This window comes from Meles meles, chromosome 2, assembly GCF_922984935.1.
Source record: "Meles meles chromosome 2, mMelMel3.1 paternal haplotype, whole genome shotgun sequence".
NCBI lineage: Eukaryota > Metazoa > Chordata > Mammalia > Carnivora > Mustelidae > Meles > Meles meles.
Window position 1 is genome coordinate 174,758,215 of NC_060067.1, and position 22,693 is coordinate 174,780,907.

Consider the following 22,693-nt stretch of genomic DNA (forward strand, 5'->3'; position numbering starts at 1 on the left):
AATGTATGTCAATTATAACTGAATTTTAAAAAAAGTAGAACAGTGGTTGCTAGTGGTTGGGGGAGGGAAAAATGCGAGTCACTGCTTTGGGTATCGAGTTTCTGATAAAAAGGTTTCAGGAATAGATAGTGGTGATGACTGTACAATATTGTGAATATAATTAATGTCACTGAATTATATTTTCAAAAATGGTTAAAATGCCAAATTTTATGGTATATTTACTTTACCACAATTAAAAAAGGGAAAAAAATATAACAAAGATGAAGAACACATATGCAATTTCTAACCAGCATATGTGAGCACCCTGTATATGTAGTGCTATGGAAAATTCTCCAACATATATGTTTAAGGGGGAAACTGGCATAACAATTTTTTGTTTCTTTTTTTAAAAGGAAAAGGGAGTAGAATAGGGAGATTGTATATACACACACACACACATACTCATTGTAATAAAACATGAGGAAAAATATTTAATGACTTTAACTCCACATAACTGGAAAGACTTTTATTAAAAGTCTGACAGTATCAAGTGTTGACAAGGATGGAGGTCAACAGAAATGCACATATACCAGTGATGATACTATCCCTTTGGAAATCAATTTGGCAATTTCCAGTAAATAGTTACTCTCTTTCAGCCCAGCATTTTAATTCCTACATGCCTCTAGATCAATGCTCTCTAATAAAATTTACTGCATTGATGGAAATATTTTGAATCTATGCTTTTCAATACAGTAGTCAGTGGCCACATGTGACCTACTTAGTATTTAAAATGTGAACGAGGAAAGGCATTCTTAATTTGTAGTCTTCTTATTTGTAGGTACAAAAAACTGGAATCTGCTAATAGGAAAATGGATTTTTAAACATCCAAAGTGAAAATGAATGAACGAGAGCTGCAGGTATTAAGAGGGCTAAATCACAAAGCAATGTTAAAGGAAAAAGCAGGTTGCAGAAAGATGCATGAAATAGAAAATAAAACATAAAGTTTAAAAACAACTGAAGTAATACTATATATTTCTTAGGAATATATGCATACAAAAAAAAAAGTGATATCATTATCTCAGTATTCCCTAATACACTCAAAGGCAGTGATTACTGGTCCCAATGCTGAGACAATTACGCCTATTCCAGCAGCTCAGCCACACGCCCTAGCGAAGCCAGGCATTAAAAATACAGAGACAGCAGACACAGAAAACAACAGTAACAAGAGAGATCCCACACATCATTTCCCAATCTTGGTTTCAGGGCAAAGCATTCTCAATGTCTAGATATCTTCTCCAGACACCTCTGAGCCAGAGACCCTACTGGTATTATTTTCATTAATCCAGAGCCCACACTTAGAAATCACACTTCTTCAGAAATCATCTATGCTTATTTCTATATCCATGTAAAAATTATTTTTTTAAACTTTTAGCAATGTGATATCATAATATAATAAAAAAATATTTTTTGTTTTTAAACTTACAACTTCTCTGGGAGGAGTCATTGAAGAAACATGTCGAGGAACACTCACTGGCTGTCTAGATGCTTCCACTTGGTTTTTGCCATCTGATCTGAAAGAGACAATTCCTTCTGAGCTATGGTAAGATTAGATCATTTCCACGAGACATGTTACACATACCTTGTATTTTCTCAGATACAGAATAATGATGTTCGTAGTGGAGGTAACGACGGTCACAATGACAGCTAAAATCTTTATGGCATTTTTAACAACTTTCACACATTTTTCATCTTTACAGTACTAGAAAGTTTTATTAACCGCACTTTACAATTAAATAACCTGAAATTCTAAGGAGCCATAAAATTTGGCCAATTAGGCCAGTGTTTCCAAGCTTTTCTCCTGAGGTCTTCCTAAAATGAAAGAGTAAATACACATTCTAAGGCTGAATACACAAAACATGAAGTTGTCATTCTAAAAACGAGGAAGCCCAAGAGGAGCAAAGAAGCTGGTTGGAAAGATAGTAACTAAATTTTAGACATGCTGAGGTAACAGCAAGTCAGCTTGGTAAAGATATATAGGAGAGAGCTATGGGTATGGAACTAAAATTTCAGAGATGCAGATGGGAGAATCATCTATGGGTTGGTCAGTTTGGGTATGATAGGAAGTAAGAGAAAGAAAGAATAGGAAGATATCTCTGTTTTAGAATATATTAAAAATTAAAGCTACCATCAGGATACCCTAGCAAAATACTATGTACTAGCTAAGAAATCACTATCATAATAAACTAGCTTTTTATCATTATAAAAATGAGTTTTTAAGTAATTACATTGTGCCAGCAATGTGCTATAGACTTTATTTGTTAACATTTTCCCATTTAATCCTCACATCAACCCTAAGAGACAAGTAACAGAGAATTTTATTTACTATTCTAGTTTATAATTCTAGCAAATGACAAGTTGAAACTTGAACTTAGGATCTAATTGCAAGGTTATGCTAATATATGTCGTATTCTAATGCCAACATGTTGTAAGTGATGGTTGAGATACAGTCATACAAGAGTCTGACACAGAGAGCAGAAATGTCAGGTGTCTGAATTTTGACAGCCCTTCCTTCCACCAAAACTTACTTCTTAAAAACTGGTAATTCACAAAATACGCTTTCAATATTTGAACACTCTTCCTCTGTGAGAACTAATACTTCAAACAGACATGGAAGAAAATTTTGTGACATTTACATTTTTTATGTTTATCCCATATTTTAATCCCGAATTAAGAAGCCCAATTAAGAAGCTGTAGCCCAGGGGCACCTGGGTGGCTCAGTGGATTAAGCCGCTGCCTTCGGCTCAGGTCATGATCTCAGGGTCCTGGGATAGAGCCCCGCATCGGGCTCTCTGCTCTGCAGGGAGCCTGCTTCCTCCTCTCTCTCTGCCTGCCTCTCTGCCTACTTGTGACCTCTCTCTCTGTCAAATAAATAAATAAATATTTAAAAAAAAAAAAAAAAAAGAAGCTGTAGCCCAAATTTGTATTTACCCCAGTATCAGAAATCAGTGTCAAACAACATGAACCCTAAGGGCTATTTACAATAGCTTATAATCCTTTCCCTCACGATTATTAAGATGGCTGAGTCACCACTATCTTTAATCCCAGCTAACTCTTAGAACCCTATTTTTAAACCAACCCCTATGATATGGCTATCATCATTAATAACTACTTTATTTAATATGAATATAAAAGAAAAAATCTAAGTACTCATATGTTTGTGATCTCTTCTTTCGGAAGTAGCTTTTCCATAGTCGATCTCTCTTGATGAAGACAAAAGCAGCCAATACAATAAGGGGAACAATTGCAAAGAAGAATACCAGAAGTCCATCTCTCAATGCAGTATTCTTTTCTAGAGAAAAAAAATTCATACTAATGATCATTAAATTAGAAGTTAATGCATATTAACTAAGACCTATTAGATGAATATAAATGTTTTACATTAATTTTCACATTGTTCAAAAGTCAAACTGACAGAAATTGAATACACTGAGAAGTCTTGCTCATACCTCAACAATGCCTACTTCATTTTGCCTTCTCGTTACATAACCACTTTCATTAGTTTCTTATATAATCTTATACTATTTCTCCATGCAAAAAATAAAGTATGCTTTTATTGCCAACCCTTTCTTATACACAAGTTAGCATATCATAAGCACTATTCAGCACATCATTTTTTATCACTTATCTATATAGCTTCCCAAACCATACATAGAGGACCACCTCATTTTCTACACAACTATACAAAACTCCATTACAAAGACGTCCTATAGTATATTTAACTAGTACCCTATTGATATTTTTCCAATCTTTTTCTATTCTAAAACAATGCTGTAATAAGTAAACTTTGTACATATGGGATATCATACTGGTACATGTATAGAATAATTTTGCAGAAGTAGAACTGTTATATCGAGAGCAAATGCATTCATCATTTTTTAAAGTAGTGTCAAATTATCCACCACAGTGGTGGCTACAATTCAGCATGCAAGCCAGCAATATACAAGAATTCCTCAAAGCCTTACCCATAGAGTCAAACTCTGCATTTTGCCAACCTAATGGGTGAAAAACTGTATCTCATATAATTTTAATTTATATTCTTTTCTATACTATGAGATGAGCAACTGTTCATGTGTAAGGAAATTTTGTATCTATTTTCTATTTTCTATTGGACTATTATTTCCTTTCTTCACAGTTTCTAAACGCTCTGTATATATTAGGAAATTAGCTTTGTCTGTGATGAGTTGGAAGTATTTTCCCTATTTTATCATTTGTCTTACAGTAGTACAATGCTTTTCTTCATGCATAAGTTTACTATTCTTAGGTAGTGGAATTTATTAATCTTATTTTTTATGGCTCCTGGGTTTTAAGACTTACAAACTTTAGAAATGTATTAATTCACATTAATTTGATCTTTAGAAAAAGAAAGGATATAGTAAGTATAAACAGCAGTGATAAACTGTAAAGTTGTCCACATAATTTTAAGTTTGTAAAAGTACCAGAAATTTGTTAAAACTTGTATGAAACTACATGAAAGAACATTCAACCTGGTTAAAAATAATAGGAAGAACTAAAGTGAGCTTGATCTCTCATTTGATACTTACTAATGAGTAGACATAATTTAAATTAAAGCATCTAAACCTGGCAAGGTTACGTTGAAACTGATACCTTCATACTGTCAATGATATTAACACAAATTCATTCGGAATTTTGGTCAAGGACCATAGAAAGGATTATACCTTCAACCTAATAATCTCATTACCAGCAATCTATCCTTCAACTGGAAAAAGTATGTAAGTATTAAGATGCATACTACAAAGTTACTGATGCATATCAAAAACTTAGAAACAACCTAAATGTCAAATAATTAGAAAACCGCTAAGGCGAGTTAAGGCACATCCAATCCACTCGATGGAATGATACATGGCTATTAAAATCCGTAGTTCCAACTTTGACTTCTAGCCAAGATGTAGTAACAGGAACCAGATTCATCCTGGGAGCTTTAACAACCAGAAAACCAGGCAAAATATATTAAGCAACAGTGTTTAAGGTACTGGGCATCAGACAAAGAAAAGTGATCCCTGAGAGACAGAAGTAAGGCAAGCTTGACACATGTGCCAGTTTGCTGCCTAGGGAAAGTTAACAGATCATAATGAGAGGTGAGGGAACCCAAGCAAAGCTCAGTAGACTTCTTGAATTGAGGAGATGGAGCTGGTTGTCTGAGGAGGCCAAGGCAGCTGGAGTTCACTGAGCAAAGAACTGGAAGGGAGAGCGATGCTGACATAACTTGAAAGATCTGCAGAGGGTTCCTCTCAAATATTCCGCTGGATAGTGAGCAATGTATGCATACAAAGAAATCACCTGAAGCCAGAGAAAGAAACCTCTGAAAGGATTAGTGGGAACAAACCCCACAGATCACACAGGACGACGAAGGGTGCCTATTCGTACCATTCACAGCAGAAAACTTCATAATCAGTATGACACTGAGTAGAACAAACAGAAGGCTTTTTGCCTCAGTAATGGGGCAAAATCAGCACTAGAATAAATGTTCAGGTCCTCCCTAATAGAGCTTAAAAGCAAGAGCCAAAAGGATCAAACTATGTCCCAAGTAACATAAGCACACAAGAACAAGGCTCATCAACAGAAATCCCAAAATATCCAGTATACAACAAGACAAAATTCAGTTTCTGGAATCCAGTGGGGGGAAAAAAATCACAGGACATGCAAAGAAGAAACATACAACCCAAAATGAGGAGAAAAATCAATCAGTCAAAACTAAGAAATGCTACAGATGATAGTACTAGTAGACAAAGACACTAGAAGTTATTCTAATTGTATTCCACGTGTTCAAGAAGCTAGAATAAAGATCAAACATGCTACTTAGAGACATGAAAGATACACCTTAAAAAAAAACAGAATTACAGAAATAAAACCTACAATGTCTGTGATAAAACACACACTGGATGGAATTAATGGCAGATCAGACATCAAAGAATAAGAGTGAATTGAAGAATAACAATAGTAACTATTTAAAATTTAAAACAGAAAATAAAGAATTAAAAAAAATCAAAGCAAATCAGTGAGATGTGAAAAAACTCCAAGTAGCCAAATATTCATGCAACTGGAATCCTGAAGAAGACAGAAGAAAATATTTGAAGAAATAATGACCACAATCTTCCCAAATCTGAAAGAAACTATAAAAGCACAAATCCAAAAAGGCCAACAAATCTGAAGCACACCAAGGCACATTATAATCAAACACTAAAAACCAGAGATAAAGAGAAAATCTTTCAAATCTTTCAAATCAAGCAAGCAGAGTAAAAAAGACACCTAAAACACAAAAGACCAAAAAAGAAAGATGATGGCCCATTTTCTCAGGAAAAGTAATGCCAGCCAGAAGACAATGGAGAAACATCTTTGAAGAAGTAAATGTGGGGGGTAGAGTACAGTCTCCAGAGGGTAGACACAGACTGTCACCCTTAAATTCTTTATCCAGTTATCATTCAAGAAAGAAGCAAAATAAAAACTTTTTAAGATACACAACAACTAGGGGCACTGGGTAGCTCAGTCAGTTGAGGGTCTGACTCTTGATTTCACCGCAGGTCATGATCTCAGCCCCATGCTGGGCTCTGCACTCAGCACAGAGTCTGCTTGTCCCTTTCCTTCAGGTCCTTCCCCTGATCATTCTCTCTCTCTCTCCCAAATAAACAAAATCTTAAAAAAAAAAAAAAGATACACAAAAACTAAAAGTATTAGTAACTGACAGACCTACATTATAAGAAATGTGAAAATAAGTCCTTCAAGCAAAAATTCAATGATACCAGATGGAAACAGAATTTTACATACAAATATTAAAAGCATCAGAAATGGTAACTAGATGGGTAAATATAAAGACCTTTCCTATCATTTAAATCAATTTAAAAGGGGTGCCAGGGTGGCTCAGTTGGTTAGGCGTCTGCCTTCAGTTAGGTAATGATCCTAGGGTCCTGGGATTGAGCTCCCTGTTCAGTGGAGAATCTGCTTTTCCCTCTCCCTCCCTGCAGCATCCCCTGCATGTTCTCTCTCTCTCTCTTTCTCTCTCTCTGTCAAATAAATAAAATCTTAAAAAAAAAATAAATAAATTTAAAAGATAACCAACTCTTGGATGTAAGAGTTATGGAAGTCAAGTCCAAAGATATAAATTCATAAATTATTACTATTTAGCTGGGTATTATAAGCATTACTAATGTTCACCATTATTTCCAGTTTTTCTCCTCTCCCAAAATATAAAGGCCAAAAATATCCCTGTTGACTTCGGGCTCGGTATGTCCACATAACTTCTAGTAGCCAACAAAATGTGACCAGAAAAGGTGTATTGTCACCTTTGGTTAGAAACATACAAGGGTCAGGAAATGATTCTTTAAGTTATCTTCTCATGTTCAAGCATACCTTAGAACTTCACTCTAAGATGTTAACTCCTCATCATAGTGAATCCAGACAAGTCTAAGTCTCTGAGTAACTACTGTAAGCAAAGTCAATCTATCAACCTACATTGCACATGCTGATGAGAAAGGAAAATAAACGTTTGTTGTATCAGGTCATTTTTATCAGGGCTAATACACCTGATTACCTAATATAGATGGCATTTAAAGACATTGATTTAAATTTAATGGGATCACCTAGGGATGAAGTAAAGATAAAAAGAGAAGAGTTACAAGTACTGAATTCTGAGATCTCCCAACTTTAGGAAGATAAAAAGATAAAAATAAATCGAGTTGGAACAACCTGGCAACCAGTTGGGCAAATGTACCTACCAAATCAGTATGTAACAATACGTTGTAGCTCTTTGGGGCTATAGATTTTCCTTTGGATACTGTGGTTTTATAAAATCTGGTGATTCTTTATAAAATCTTAGTAATTGTTTAAAAAAATAACCAACTGTTTACAGCAAAAATAATAGCAATCTATGGTAGGGTTTGTAACACATGTAGAAGTATGATGACAACAGCACAAAAGCCAGGAGGGGGGAAATGGAAGAAGCTGAGTGAAGTGGTAAAATATCACATAAAGAGAGACTGTGATAGAAAAATATCAATATGACTGATTTAAACCCAAACATTTCTAATTAAATTAAATGTAAGTGGTCAAAACAAGTCAATTAAAATGCAAAGCCTGGCAGACTGACTAAAAGAACAAATCCAACAGGCACCTGGCTGGCTCAGTCTGTAGTGTGTGCAACATTTGATCTCAGGGTTGAGTTCAAGCCCCATGCTGGGAGTGGAGCCTACTTAAAACAAAGCAAAACAAAACAAGCAAGACCAAACTATATCCTGTCTACCAGAAATCCACTTTAAATATAAAGACTCACAACCCTCTGCACTGAGCATAGAGTCTACTTCGGATTCTTTCCTCCCTCTTTCTCCCTCTGCCCCTCCCTCCTTGCCCACACTCAACCACACACTCTTGCTCTCTCTCATTCTAAAAAAAATAAAATAAAATATATAAATAAATATAAAGACACAAAAAGATTAAAAGAGGAAGAATGAGAAAGGATTTCCCATGCTAACTTAATCAAAAGAAATCTGGAATAGCTATATTAATTCCTAATTGCACAGCTCAGAATATTACCAGCCATAAACAGGTCATAATGATAAAGGGGTCAATTTATCAACAGAACACAGCTTCACAGTACATAGAACAAAAACTGACAGAATGGCAAGGACAAACGGGCAAATCAGCAGTTAGAATAACACCAGAGACTTCAGTATTCCTCTCTCAATAACTGACAGAACAAGTATATAGAAATCAGTAAGGAAATCTAAATCTTAGATTTCATGTCAATTAACATGAACTAATTATTTATAAGGCACTCTAACGAATTGTAGCAGAATACGCATTCTTTTCAAGTGTACATAGAACTTTTTCATGAGATAAACCATAATCTGGGCCGTAATACAAGTTTCAGAAAATAAAAAAGTATTCAAGTCATATAAATTATGTCCCCTGACTACAGTATAAGAAATGGGAAATAATAATACTAAGATATCTGAAAAATCCCTCAGATACTTCAAAACGAAGTAAAGCATTTTTAAATAACTCAAGTCAAAAAAAAATTTTTTTATTATAAGTTATATTAAAAATATTAGAAGTTAATATTAAAAATATTAGAAGTTATTTTAAGCTAAATTAAAGGCACAACATATAAAAATTGGTATAATGTAAAAAAAAAGCAGTTTTAGAGGAAAACTGATAGCACTACAACACCTATATTAGAAAAGTACAATCACCTCATCTTCTACCTTCAGAAATTAGAAAAATAACAACAAATGGAACTCAAAGTAGGCAGACTGGGAGAAAATATTTATAAAGTACATATATCATAAAGGACTTGATTCCAGAATAAAGAACTCAAGAAGACAACCTAACTCAGAACTGGACAAAATGATTTGAAGACACATCACTTAAGATATGTGGATGGCAAAAAAAGCACACAAAAAATGCTTAACATCATTAGGAATTAAAGAAATACCATTCATCTGCTAGAATGGCTAAAATTAAAAAGACTGACCATATCAAGTGTTGGGAGGATATGGAAAAATTAGAACCCTTATATACAGCTGGAGAGAATATAAAGTGGTATAACCACTTTGGAAAACAGTTTGGCAATTTCTTAAAATGTGAAACATAAAACATACTCTGTGAGCCAACCTGTCTTCTTAGTATTCACCCAAAAGAAAGGGGCACCTGGGTGGTTCAGTGGGTTAAGCTGCTGCCTTCGGCTCGGGTCATGATCCCGGGATCCTGGGATCGAGTCCCACATCGGGCTGTCTGCTCAGCAGGGAGCCTACTTTCCTCTCTCTCTCTCTCTGCCTGCCTCTCTGCCTACTTGTGATCTCTCTGTGTCAAATAAATAAATAAAATCTTAAAAAAAAAAAAAAAAGCAAGCATATATTCTTACTAGAAAGATACGGGTAAACAAGGAGCTCACTCATAGTCTATTAGGGAAAAAAGTAAATAAGTAATTACTATAGTACGTGATAATGCTTACAGTAAAAGAACAAATAGAAGAGGCATAGTAGGGGTGTCTGGGTAGCTCAATGGGTTAAAGCCTCTGCCTTCGGCTCAGGTCATGATCTCAGGGTCCTGGGATCAAGCCCCGCATCGGGCTCTCTGCTCAGTGGGGAGCCTACTTTCCCCTCTCTCTCTCTGCCTGCCTCTCTGCCTACTTGTGATCTCTCTCTCTGTCAAATAAATAAAATCTTTAAAAAATGAATAATTACTAAATAAATAAATAAATGAAAGAAGAAGCATACTAATTCAGATTTAGGTAGTCAGGAAAAACTTTTAAGAAAATAAGCTATAAACTGAATCTGAGTAGCCATTAGCCAAATTTCCACAATGTGAATATAATGCTGTATGAAGACCAGAGTTAAGACAGTAGTAACCTATTAAAGGAAATAAAAGAAGTTACAATATCTTTTTTTTAAAGATTTATTTCTTTAACTGAAAGCAAGAGAGCAAGTGAGCACGTGCCCATGCACACACATCAGAGAAAGGGCAGAGGGAGAGGGAAGAGAGAGAATCTTAAACAGACTCCCTGCTGCGCCCAGAACTGGGTATGGGGCTTAATCCCACAATCCTAGGATGTGAGCCAAAATCAAGTGCCAGACCCCCCCAAACCAAATGAGCCACACAGGCGCCCCAAGAAGTTACAACATCTTGAGCATAATGAAAAGAAGCTGGAAAGTTAAGCTAGGGGCAAATCATACAGGGTATTTAAGCTGTGTTAAGGATTTCTGGATCTCACCCTAATAGCAGTGTAGAAGCACTGAATTCAAAGCAGGATGATGGCATAATGAAAACAATTCCTGAAGAGAAACACTAAAATTCTATATTGTAGTTATGGAACGTGGATTATAGGAAGTAAGAGGGAACATAGTTAAGAGTAGTATGTAATTCTGGGAGTAGTTATGTAATTCTGGGCAACAGGGATTAAAAAACTAGAAACAGTCACAAGAAATTCAGGAGGCAGAATCAACATATTTAGTGTATAACCAATGTGGGAAGTGAGGGAGAAGTACAAGGATGCCCAATTTCTGACATGGGCCACTGTATTACTATGTTACTTGCCATTGTATGTAGGTCCACTGTCCACACTTCCTCCGTATCCTTTAGTCTCACAATTTGGGGGAGCCCAGCCATTTTCACAGTGACAATTCTTATTGCTATTACATACCTTCAAAAAAAAAACAAAAAAAAAAACCGCTTTGGTTAATTGTGAATATTACTCTTCATCGTAAACTCAAGAAAAGAAACCAAGAAAAGCATTCAATTCATGCAAATTCACAGGCACTCTTTTTAAGAATGAAACATTTATCAGATATCTAAATTCCCCCATATCTAAAAATCTTGGAAAGTCTCACCTAAGCCTCATTCCCTCATTGGGAATTCTCATGATTCAGTGCTACTTCATGAACAAACCAAAAGAGAATATTACCTACCCCATGTCCGTGACACTTTTTCTGAATATCACAGTCATAATTCAGAACAGAAGCATTTACACATTGAAAGTTTCTACAAATCTGAAAAAAAAAAAAGTGAACTAATGAGTAAGGAAAAATTGAAACATTAATCAAGTGCCCAGAAGAAAAGAGCTATGCACAGATTATTTCATGCTGAATTCTTTTAAACTTGGAAGGAATTGTTAACATTTTATGTATGAAAATGTAGAAAAATAAGTGAAATTAACATAACTATCAAAAAAGACAAGGATGACACAAAGGCCAAAAACGATGATAAAATTATAATCTATTATCCTATACAAATATAGATATAAAAACCCTAAGTAAAATATTCACAAGTGGACTTTTTCCAATCAAAAGTAACCAGATAGAGTTGATATCACTATTATAAGAAAGTTAAACTATAAGAAAGGCTCAATAATAAGAAATCTATTACCATAATACCTCATATGAATTGTCATTATTACAAGATACCAAAACAGTATTCCATAAAATTTAGAACTCAATTTGATTTTTTAAATTCTTTCAAAATAAGAATAAAAGTTTACCTAGTTGATAAGATAAAAATCTATCTTCCAGTATCATGATTAATGATAAATTAATAGAGACATTTCTATTAAAAGCACTATTGAAAGTAAGTCATTATTATCTTATATAGTTCTAGAAATTCTGAGATATGAAATACAAATGAGTCCTAAATATTAAAAGAGATATAAAAAGTATCATTACATGAGAAAAATATAACAGACCTAAAGGAATCAGCTAAAAACGTACCAGAAATTAAAACTTATAAAAACTATTCTTTTTTTTTAAAGAAGATTTTATTTATTTATTTGACAGGCAGAGATCATAAGTAGGCAGAGAGGCAGCCAGAGAGAAAGAGGTGGAAGCAGGCTCCCTGCTGACCAGAGAGCCCAATGCGGGGCTCAATGCCAGGACCCTGGGATCATGACCTGAGCTGAAAGCAGAGGCTTTAACCCACTGAGCCATCCAGGTGCCCCTGAAAAACTATTCTTTAAAGATATGTTAGAAAAAGAGACTAACTTTTCTTAAAGGTTATGGAGTACTATCTTAAAATTTTATTAAGCAACCAACCACACAAAATCAGAATGTTTAAATGCTCTAATGAAATAAAGAGTAATTAGAGAATAATGCAATATCAATAGATACCTTTATTATAATATATAAATATTTATATAAATATAAAATAATATAAACATTATTACAGAGTCAGAGGACCGTCCAAATTCTTTAATAACTTTCAGTTAATTTTTAAGTAAGAAATATATTCATATGATTAGAAATTTTTAAAGTATAGAAGATTCTACAGTAATAAGTCACTCCTCCCCTGTCCTCCACCCACCCATTTCTCTGAATAAAGATTTCAAAATACTTTTTTCATACGTATGAGCTTTAGGGGAGATATTTACCAATAGCTTCTCTATTCAGCTAGGAGGAGACTTTTCTTTCAATAACTTGACTTAGAGCAGATGACTGAGGCATTAAATAAGGTCACAGAAATAAGATGAAATGTGTTAAGATCTCACAGACTCACTTTAGGGAACACAACTTCCTAGTTCAGAAAACAGTGTTCTGACTGGCACTGTTTACTTGTTGAATGGTTAGGATCAAATTGGAAGGAATACCCTGATAAATTGCTTGAAGGGGTAAAATTTAAGACCATCCTCTCCAATACTACCCAGCCTCCACCACCACCACCAACCACAAGTGAAGGAGGGCAGATGAACTTAACTTTAGGACTTCCTGCTTATTAATTTCAGGGTGTGACTTTGGAGCAAAGCAGAACTACCTAGGATAATTTAAAAAGGAGCTACTAAAGAGTTCTCTTTTTCCATTTCTTTTCCCCCTTGATGTTTAGCTCCTCCCCTAAATAAATGTTGAATATATAAAGCTTGAAACTAATATTATACTATATGTTAACTAAATTGACTTTAAATAAAAAGTTTAATATGTAGGGGCGCCTGGGTGGCTCAGTGGGTTAAAGCCTCTGCATTCGGCTCAGGTCATGATCCCAGGGTCCTGGGATCAAGCCCCGCATCGGGCTCTCTGCTTGGCTGGGAGCCTGCTTCCTCCTCTTTCTCTCTCTCTGCCTACTTGTAATCTCTATCTGTCAAAAAAATAAATCTTTAAAAAAAAAAAAAAAGTTTAATATGTATACGTATGTACTGTCAGCGTGCTCAAAGTCCCCAGAGTCCAGCCTTTGGTAGATACCAAAAATAACAGGATCCAACTTATCCTATTTACCGCTATAGAAAATTCTGGTATTGGGGAACCTGGGTGGTTCATTCGGTTAAGTGCCTGTCTTCAGCTCAGGTCATGATCCCAGGGTCCTGGGATCGAGCCCAATGTCGGGCTCCCTGCTCAGTGAGAACCCACTTCTCCCTCTCCCTCTGCCTCCCATTCTCCCTGCCTGTACACTCGCTCACTCTCTCTCTGTGTCAAATAAATAAATAAAATCTTTTTAAAAAAGAAAAAGAAAATGTTTGGTGTTTTGTTCCATCAGTATATAAGTATAGGTACATATGCCAAGCATTGCTACCCTTGTATATGAATGTTGTTGACACAGTAACACAACACAACACAAAAAGACAAAAATTTTAAATAAAACACAAAAAGATAAAAGCCCTTAAAATATACCTATATATGTTAGTAATCACCCAGAATTTAAAGCCAGTATTTTTTCAACAACAACAAAAAAAAGAGTTTGTGGGGGTTTGGAAGTAATAGTGGTACATCTTACACGGGAGAAATCAGCAGATACTATTTTTCTTCCTGACATCACTGGGAGAAAATAAATTAATGTGTCAGTGCTATTTTTTAAAAAAGTAGTATAACAGAAAGAAAAAGATATATAACCCCCATACTGAACTCATAAACACACACACTCAAACACAATTTGTGCAATATAATAAGAGAGGAAGATAAAGCACAAGATATTAAGAAAACATTTTAAAACAGCTTTAAGATCATAGAAATATAATGAAATGATAATGTATTAAACTGTGCTTATAAAAGTCAAAGCCCAACAAAACCATAAATATACAAAAAAAGTAGGAGAATTTTTATATTTTACTGGAATACAAAAAGCTTTTCTAAGCATGACATGAAACTCAGGCAAAACAGACAAAGTGAAATAACTTTATGATATTTTAAAATTTCTTTGTAGCAAAGACAAATGCTAAATTACAAAAAGTAGATATAACTGTTTATTAATATTCTCTACATATGAGGAGCCCTTAAAAATGATAATAAAATAAGCCAGCAGAAAAACAGAAGCTATAATATAAATACTGACTTAACAGAAAAGATACACGGAGCTAATAAAGATATGAAGATATCTTTGAAGATATCTATGAAGATAATAAAGAAGATGCTCAAGAACAGAAATGCAAACTAAAATAATAACATAGCTTTTTGTCAATCAGGATGTCAAAAATTAAAAAGATTAATAATACAAAACATTATCAAAAATAAGATACCCTCATATCCAATTAGTGGAATATAAATTACCACCCTCTTGTTGAAAAGTAAATTGATAGTTTCTATCAAATTCTAAAAGTATATATCCCTTAATTTAAAAATCTATCCCAGGAAATCTATTCTACAAAAGTACTTATAAAACTAGATGAAATTAGGGGCGCCTGGGTGGCTCAGTTGATTAAGCATCTACTTGCAGCTCAGGTCATGATTCCAGGGTCCTGGGATCAAGCCCCATGTCAGGCTCCTTACTCAGTGGGGAGTGTGCTTCTCCTTCTGCCCCAAACCTCTACTTATGTGTGCTCTCTCTTTCTCTCTCTCTCAAGTAAATAACTAATTTTATTTAAGTAGATGAAATTAAATGTAGAAGAGTATTCAATGCTGGTAAAGTCAATTAACAAATCAACTACATACACTATAAACTTCTGCAATGTGGTTAAGTCAAGACTGCATCTATAATGGGATGAAGGAGATTTCCATATAATGACATGAAGGATCTCCGCATTGTGCTATTGAGTAAAAACATTTCATAACATTACCTAAAGTCTTATCCCAAAGTCTAATGGGGTGGTGGGGAGTATATACACTTGTAAATGCCCAGAAAGAGAATTGGACAGATAAAAAAAAATAGTGTTAACAGTAGTTACCTCTAGGAAACGAGTTTCAAAAGAGGAGAAATTAGTAGGGTATCAGCAAGGGACCTTTATTTTTTGTTCTCCACGATATTTTTAAATTTTTTAATGATGAAATCATTAAATAATAATCTTTTTTCTAAAGACTTTATTTATTCATTTGAGAGACAGAGGAAGCACAAGCAGAGAGGGACAAGCAGACCCCCTGTTGAGCTGGAAGCTTGACAGGACACCAGGCTCAATCCCAGGACCTGGAGATTATGCCCTGAGTGGAAGGCAGATGCTTAACTACTTACCATCTGAGCCACCCAGGCTCCCCTTCCCATAATCTTTTTAAATTTTTTTTTCCAAAAGAAGAAAAAACTTAGATTGGGTCATGAAATAATAAGTAATCATAAGGTATTCATGAAGCTCATGCTTTAAACAACTCTGAAAAGAGTTGGACAAAACTTCTATTAGACAAACTTAAATATAAAGAAAGTATGATAACAATATCAATCAAGGTAAAATTTAAGACAAAACCATGAAGATTTACCAAAGGGACATTTTGAACTAATAAAAAATATAACCATGAGAGACTGTGGATGCTGAGAAACAACTGAGGGTTTTGGAAGGGAAGGGGGTGGGGGGGGCGGTGTGAGCCTGGTGGTGGGTATTATGGAGGGCACGTATTGCATGGAGCACTGGGTGTGGTGCATAAACAATGAATTTTGGAACACGGGAAAAATTTAAATAAACAAGTATCAAGTTTTTAAATAAAAAAATGTAACACAACTAAAATGTAATAGTCGACAAACTCTGCCACAAATAGATTCAGCATTCTTAGTGCAAAAAATTATATACATGGGGAAATGAAAACAGAAAGCTACTAGGAGACTTTTACAGTCCTTTCTCTAAATCTTGAACACACCGAGAACAAGTAAGAATGTGAAAGATCTGGAAATATAATTATCAAACACTATACGTTAAAAGCACTCTTTGAATGCAGTTGGAATATTTATGCAAGAGTGAAGAGAGAGTCAACTCATTAAACATGGAGGTTTCATTCTTAGAAATGACCAAAGATATTAAACCAAGCACCAAATCTAACGTGAACACCTGACAGCTTTTACAGCCGTCAAAGTGTGCCCAATTTCCAAAGCAGAGTCATTTTCATAGTCAGGAAATCTTTTTGCCATCTCTTTCTTACATTTTGAGAAAGGGAAAAAGGCATGTCTTGTTGGTTATGATTTTCAAACCAGGCAAGCATACACTTTCTGATATAGTCATTGGTTCAGAGAAAAATCTCATAACTTTGGTAACCCATACACTTTTAAGTAATCCAGCATTCAAATAAACTGAGTCACCACTGTCATCAATTCTTCCCACCAGAGAAACACTCAGCCTATGAATGACAGCAAAAGTCTCTAGATGTCAATGCTGTACTATTCTCAGTCAAGCTGACAGAACACTTCTAAACCGACTTCTGAAGAACCGGGTACCAGTTTATCTTCATGTTTCACATGGCTAAAAATTAAGTACTGCTAAAAGTGTTTAGGATGAAACAACTCCATGAACCCATTTCTATCTACACTGTCAGTCCAGGAGTCTGGAAGCGATATAAATGATAAATCACACCCTATTTTAAATTAGTATACTATTTCTTTTTCTTTCTTTCTTTTTTTTGGTGGGGGAAGCAGGGGGACAGGTAGTTTCCAGTCTTTTTTTTTTTTTTTTAAAGATTTTATTTATTTATTTGACAGAGAGAGATCACAAGTAGATAGAGAGGCAGGCAGAGAGAGAGAGAGGGAAGCAGGCTCCCTGCTGAGCAGAGAGCCCGATGTGGGACTCGATCCCAGGACCCCGAGATCATGACCTGGGCCGAAGGCAGCGGCTTAACCCACTGAGCCACCCAGGCGCCCCCAGTCTTTTTTTTTTAATTGAAGTATATATATTCATAAAATATTAGTTACAAGTGTATACCATAATGATTCAACAATTATATATATTACAAATCACCCAGATAAGCGTAGCTACCATCTGTCATCACACAAAGTTACAATATTACTGATTATATTCCCTACGCTGTACTTTCCCATCTCCATGACTTCCTTCATGCTATTTCTTGATTTATCTGCTCTAGATATCATCAACTCATGCCCTTTATGATAGGTAAGAATTCAGCTTTCCCTTTTTTTTTTTTTTTTTTCAGATTTTATTTATTTATTTGACAGAGAGAGACACAGTGAGAGAGGGAACACAAGCAGGAGGAGCAGGAGAGGGAGAAGCAGGCTTCCTGCTGAGCAGGTAGCCCAATGTGGGCCTCGATCCCAGAACCCTGGGATCAGGAACTGAGCCGAAGTCAGCCACCTAAAGACTGAGTCACCTAGGCGCCCAGAATTCAGCTCTCTAACATGAACCCAAATACCTCTCCTTCATCTTCTCAAATATTGCTTCATATTTATACCACTAATACTGGGCTTTTGTCCCATCAGTACATTACACATCATTATTCTTTGAGCAAGTTCAGAACTAGATGGGAAAAAAAAAAACAAAAAAAAACGGGAGGCTGACAAGTGGAAATTAAAGTATCAACTTTATTTTCAATAAGGCATTTAACATGACTAAAGCAAACAGCAAAATGGGCTTCCTAATACTGCACCCCCAAAATCAAACTTACCTGCCTAATCACAGGTTGCTCTGGACAACCACAGGCCTCCCCCCACAGAAGCAGAGCCTGCCCTGCTAATTCTACTGCATGGCTCAGAGAGCAGACCAGAATGTGCCCTCTCTGCAGGCAGGTAGATCTGAAAAGAGAAGACAGAAGGGGCTGAGGCACCCATGCCCAGTGTCTTCTCCCAAACTCATTAATTACATCAATGAGTGAAAGGGGTGTGAAAAAGGAACATACGAGGCTGAGAGCATTATTTGTTTTTTTCCAGCTTTACTGAGATATAATTGATGTATAATATTGTGTGACTTTAAGTTATATAACACAGTGATTTAAAAGACTTGTATTCTGAGAAATGAGTGCCACAGTACGGCTGGTTAATACCTGCATCCCTCCATATAATTACCATTCTTTTTTTGTAGTGAGAACATTTAAGATATATTAGTACTTTCAAGCATACAGTACAGTATTATTAACTATGATCAAAATGCTGAATATTAGATTCCAAGAATTTATTCATTTTTAAACTAGAAATTTAGTGCTCGCTTCGGCAGCACATATACTAAACTGGAAATTTATATCCTTTGACTAACATCTTCCCATTTCTACCACCTCCCCACTTTGAATCCCTGGAAATCACCATTCTACTTTCAGTTTCTATTAGTTCGGTTTTTTAGATTCCACATATAAGTTCAGACAGTAATTGTCTTTCTCCATCTGACTTTTTTCACTTAGCATAACACCCTCAAGATACATCTATGTTGTCACAAGTGGCAGGATTTCCTTCCTTCTCATGGCTGAGTAATATTCCATTGTATGTGTATGTATGTATATATGTGTATATACGTGTGTGTGTGTATATACCACATCTTCTTTACCCATTCATCAGCTGATGGCCACTTAGGTTATCCTGGCTATTGTAAATAATGCTACAATTATTATAGGAGTACAGATATCTCCTCAAGATCCTGGTTTCATTTCCCCTGGATATACACCCAGAAGTGGGATTGCTGGATCATATAACAGATCTATTTTTCATTTTTTGAGGAAATTCCATACTATTTTCTACAGTGGCTGTACCAGTTTACATTCCCACCAATGATGCACAAGAATTCCATTTTCCCCATGTCCTCATGAACAGTTATCTCTTGACATTGGATGAGAGCTATATAACAAGGATGAGGTGATATCTCATTGTGATTTTGACATGCATTTCCCTAATGATTAGTGATGCTAAACATTTCATGTACCTGTTGGCCATCTGTTGTCTTTATAAAAACATCTGTTCAGGTCCTTTGCACATTTTTTAAAAATTGGATTGCTTTTTTGCTATTGAGTTATATGAATTCCTTACATATTTTGGATATTAACTTCTTATCAGATAAATAATTTGCAAATATTTTCTCCCATCCCAAAGGTTGCCTTTTCACTTTTTTGACTATTTCTATTACTATGCAGAGGCTTTTTAAATTTTATATAGTTCCATTTAATTATCTTTGCTTTTGCGGCTTATGCTTTTGATGTCATATAAAAAAAAAATCATTTCTAAGACCAATGTAAAGGAGCTTTCTTTCGCATGTTCTTCTAGGAGCTTTACAGTTTCAGGTCTTATGTTTAAGTCATATTTCATCTTGAGTTATTTTTGTGAGTGGTATAAGATAGGAGTCTAATACTACTGAATATTCAATAGCATATGAATATCCAGTTTTCCCAGTACCACTTACTGAAAAGATTATCCTTTCCTCATTGAGTAGTCTTGTTGAATAGCCTTGTCAAATACTAGTTGATCATATATCCAGGGTTCTTTCTTGGCTCTTGATTCAATTCCATTCATCTGTGTATCTCTTTTTATGCCAGCACTATACTGCTTTGATTACTATAGCTTTGTAACATAGTTTAAAATCAGGAATTGCATGCTTCAAGCTTTGGTCTTCTTTCTCAGGACTGCTTTGGCTATTCAGGGTCCTTATGGGTCCATTCAACTTTTAAGATTGTTCTATTTTTATGAAATATACCATTGGATTGCATTGAATAGATGGCTTTGGATAGTATGGACATTTTAACAATACTAATTCTTTCCATCCATGAACACAGGATATCTTTCCATTTATTTGTTTGTCTTTTTCAATTTTTTTCATCACAGTCTTATGGTTTTCAGTAAACATATCTTTCATCTCCTTTCTTAAATTTATTCATAAGCACTTTTTTGGGAAGCTATTGTGAATGGGATGGTTTCCTTTATTTCTTTTTAAGTTAGTTCACTGTTAGTGTATACACATGCAACTGATTTCTGTGTGCTGACCTTGTATCCTACAACTTACCAAATTCACAGATTAGTTTTAACAGTTTTTTTGGAAGTCTGTAGAACTTTTTATTTAAAAGATGATACCATATCATATCAAACAAAAACAGTGTCACTTTTTCTATTCTGATTTGGATGAATTTTATCGCTTTTTCTTGCCTAGATGCTCTGGGTAGGGCTTTCAGTACTATATTGACTAAGAGTAGTTAAGAGTGGACATCCTTGTATTACTTCTGATCCTAGGTGAAAAACTGTTAACCTTTTACCACTGAGTATGATGTAAGCTATGGGTTTATCATATATGGTCTTTATTATTTAGAGCTACCTTCCTCCTATATCCAATTTGTTGAATCTTTTAATGAAAAAAGTATGTTGTATCTTGTCAAATGCCTTTTCTGCCTATGAGAGGATCATGATTTTATATTTCATTTTATTAATATGGTATATCATACTTATTTATTTGCTTATATTGAACCATCCTTGCATTCCAGGGATAAATACCACTTGATATTGGTGTTACGATTTTTTAATGTGTTGAATTCAGTTTGCGAGTATTTTGTTGACAATTTATGCATCTATATTCATCCAAGATATTAGACTGTAATTTTCCTTTTTTGCAGTGTCTTTATTTGGCATCAAGGTAATGCTGACCTTGCAAAATGAGTTCAAGAGTGTTTTCTTCAATCTTTTGAAGAGATTAAAAAGGACTGGCATTAATTCTTCTTTAAATGTTTGGTAGCACTCACTAGTTAAGCAATCCAGTTCTGGGCTTTTCTATGTTGAAAGATTATTGATTGCTGATTCAATCTCCTTTCATGTTATTGGCCTATTCAGGTTTTCTACTTCATTATGATTTAGTCCTGATAGGCTGTACGTCTAGAAATTTATCTATCTTCTCTAGGTTATCCAATCTGTTAGCATATAACTGTCCACAGTTGTCTCTTAAGAACCTTTGTTCTGTGGTACCAGTTGTAATGTCTCCTCTGTTTTTTTATTTTTTGAGTCTTCTTTTTTCTTAGCCTAACTAAAGGTTTGTCCATTTTGTTTATATTTTCAAGAAATCAGCTCTTATTTCTTTGATCTTTTCTACTATTTTTCTGTCTCTACTTCATTTATCTTTATTATTATCATGATCTTTGTTATTTCCTTCCTTTTACTAACTCTGGGCTGAGTTTACTCATTTTCTATTTCCTTGAGGTATAAAGTTATGTTGTTTGACATCTTTCATTTTTCTTAATGTAGGTGTTTATTGCTATGAACTTCCACATTAGAAATGCTTTTGCTGTATCCCATAAGTTTTAGTTTGTTGTCTTTACATTATGTTTATTTCAAGATACTTTTGATATACCACTGGTTGTTCAGGAATATACATTTAATTTCTACATATTTATGAACTTTTGAGTTTTTCTCTTGTTGATGATTCCCACTTTCACACCAGTGTGGTCAGAAAAGATACTTGATTTCAATCTTCCTAAATGGTACATAGGACTCTCAGATCACATCCCTTTAATGTCCTCCAAGAGTAATGTGCCACTCTCCCAGCTTCTTATCCCCCGCTTTCAGTCATGCAGGTCAAAAGTCCGTACTCTGGATGAGGTGAGAGAGAACAGGTCTTGTACAGCTGAGAAAGCCAGGTGCTCCCGCGCTCACCACTCTCACTTCCCCTCGTGGGAGAAACCACAGGCTAAAAAGATTTATCTGGCCCCTAAGCTGTGCCATCTTGAGAGGGGTGATGCAGGTAAAGCCAAACTGTTCCTCTTACCCACTCTAATGTCTAAACTCATGTATTTTGCTCCAACACTGTGCTGTAACTTCTCTGCTGGAAACCTGGACTTCCGCAAAGGTTCTCTCATCTGTGGGTGATTGTCTAAGAATGTGTTTTTAGGAACTTACAGACTGCAGCCCAGAAGGGTTAGAGCCAGAAACAGGCCACCGAAGGGTCCACAGCCTGCACCAAGGTCCTTATTACTTAACAACCTAACACACAGTAGACAAAGCTCCTCCCTGGTCCCTTGATATATGATGCTAGATTCCACAGCTTCCACAAAGGCACTTTTGTCCATGAATAGATACCAAATTGTTATTGTTGAGGTAGGCTTGGAGGTGTGTGGACACAAATGAGGAACCTCTTATT

The 22,693-nt window shown here is 35.2% G+C and overlaps 1 protein-coding gene across 1 annotated transcript in view; it reads right to left on the minus strand.

Moving 5' to 3' along the window:
- The window catches only part of ADAM9 (ADAM metallopeptidase domain 9), a 148,242-nt gene that overhangs the window by 8,870 nt on the left and 116,679 nt on the right, over window positions 1-22,693 (minus strand). The window contains exons 17-20 of the mRNA XM_045998185.1: window positions 11,457-11,537; window positions 11,086-11,191; window positions 3,187-3,328; window positions 1,463-1,550 (exon numbers count right to left, since the gene is read on the minus strand). Of these exons, the coding sequence (XP_045854141.1) occupies window positions 1,463-1,550; window positions 3,187-3,328; window positions 11,086-11,191; window positions 11,457-11,537 (417 nt within the window). The remainder of the gene's footprint in view (window positions 1-1,462; window positions 1,551-3,186; window positions 3,329-11,085; window positions 11,192-11,456; window positions 11,538-22,693) is intronic.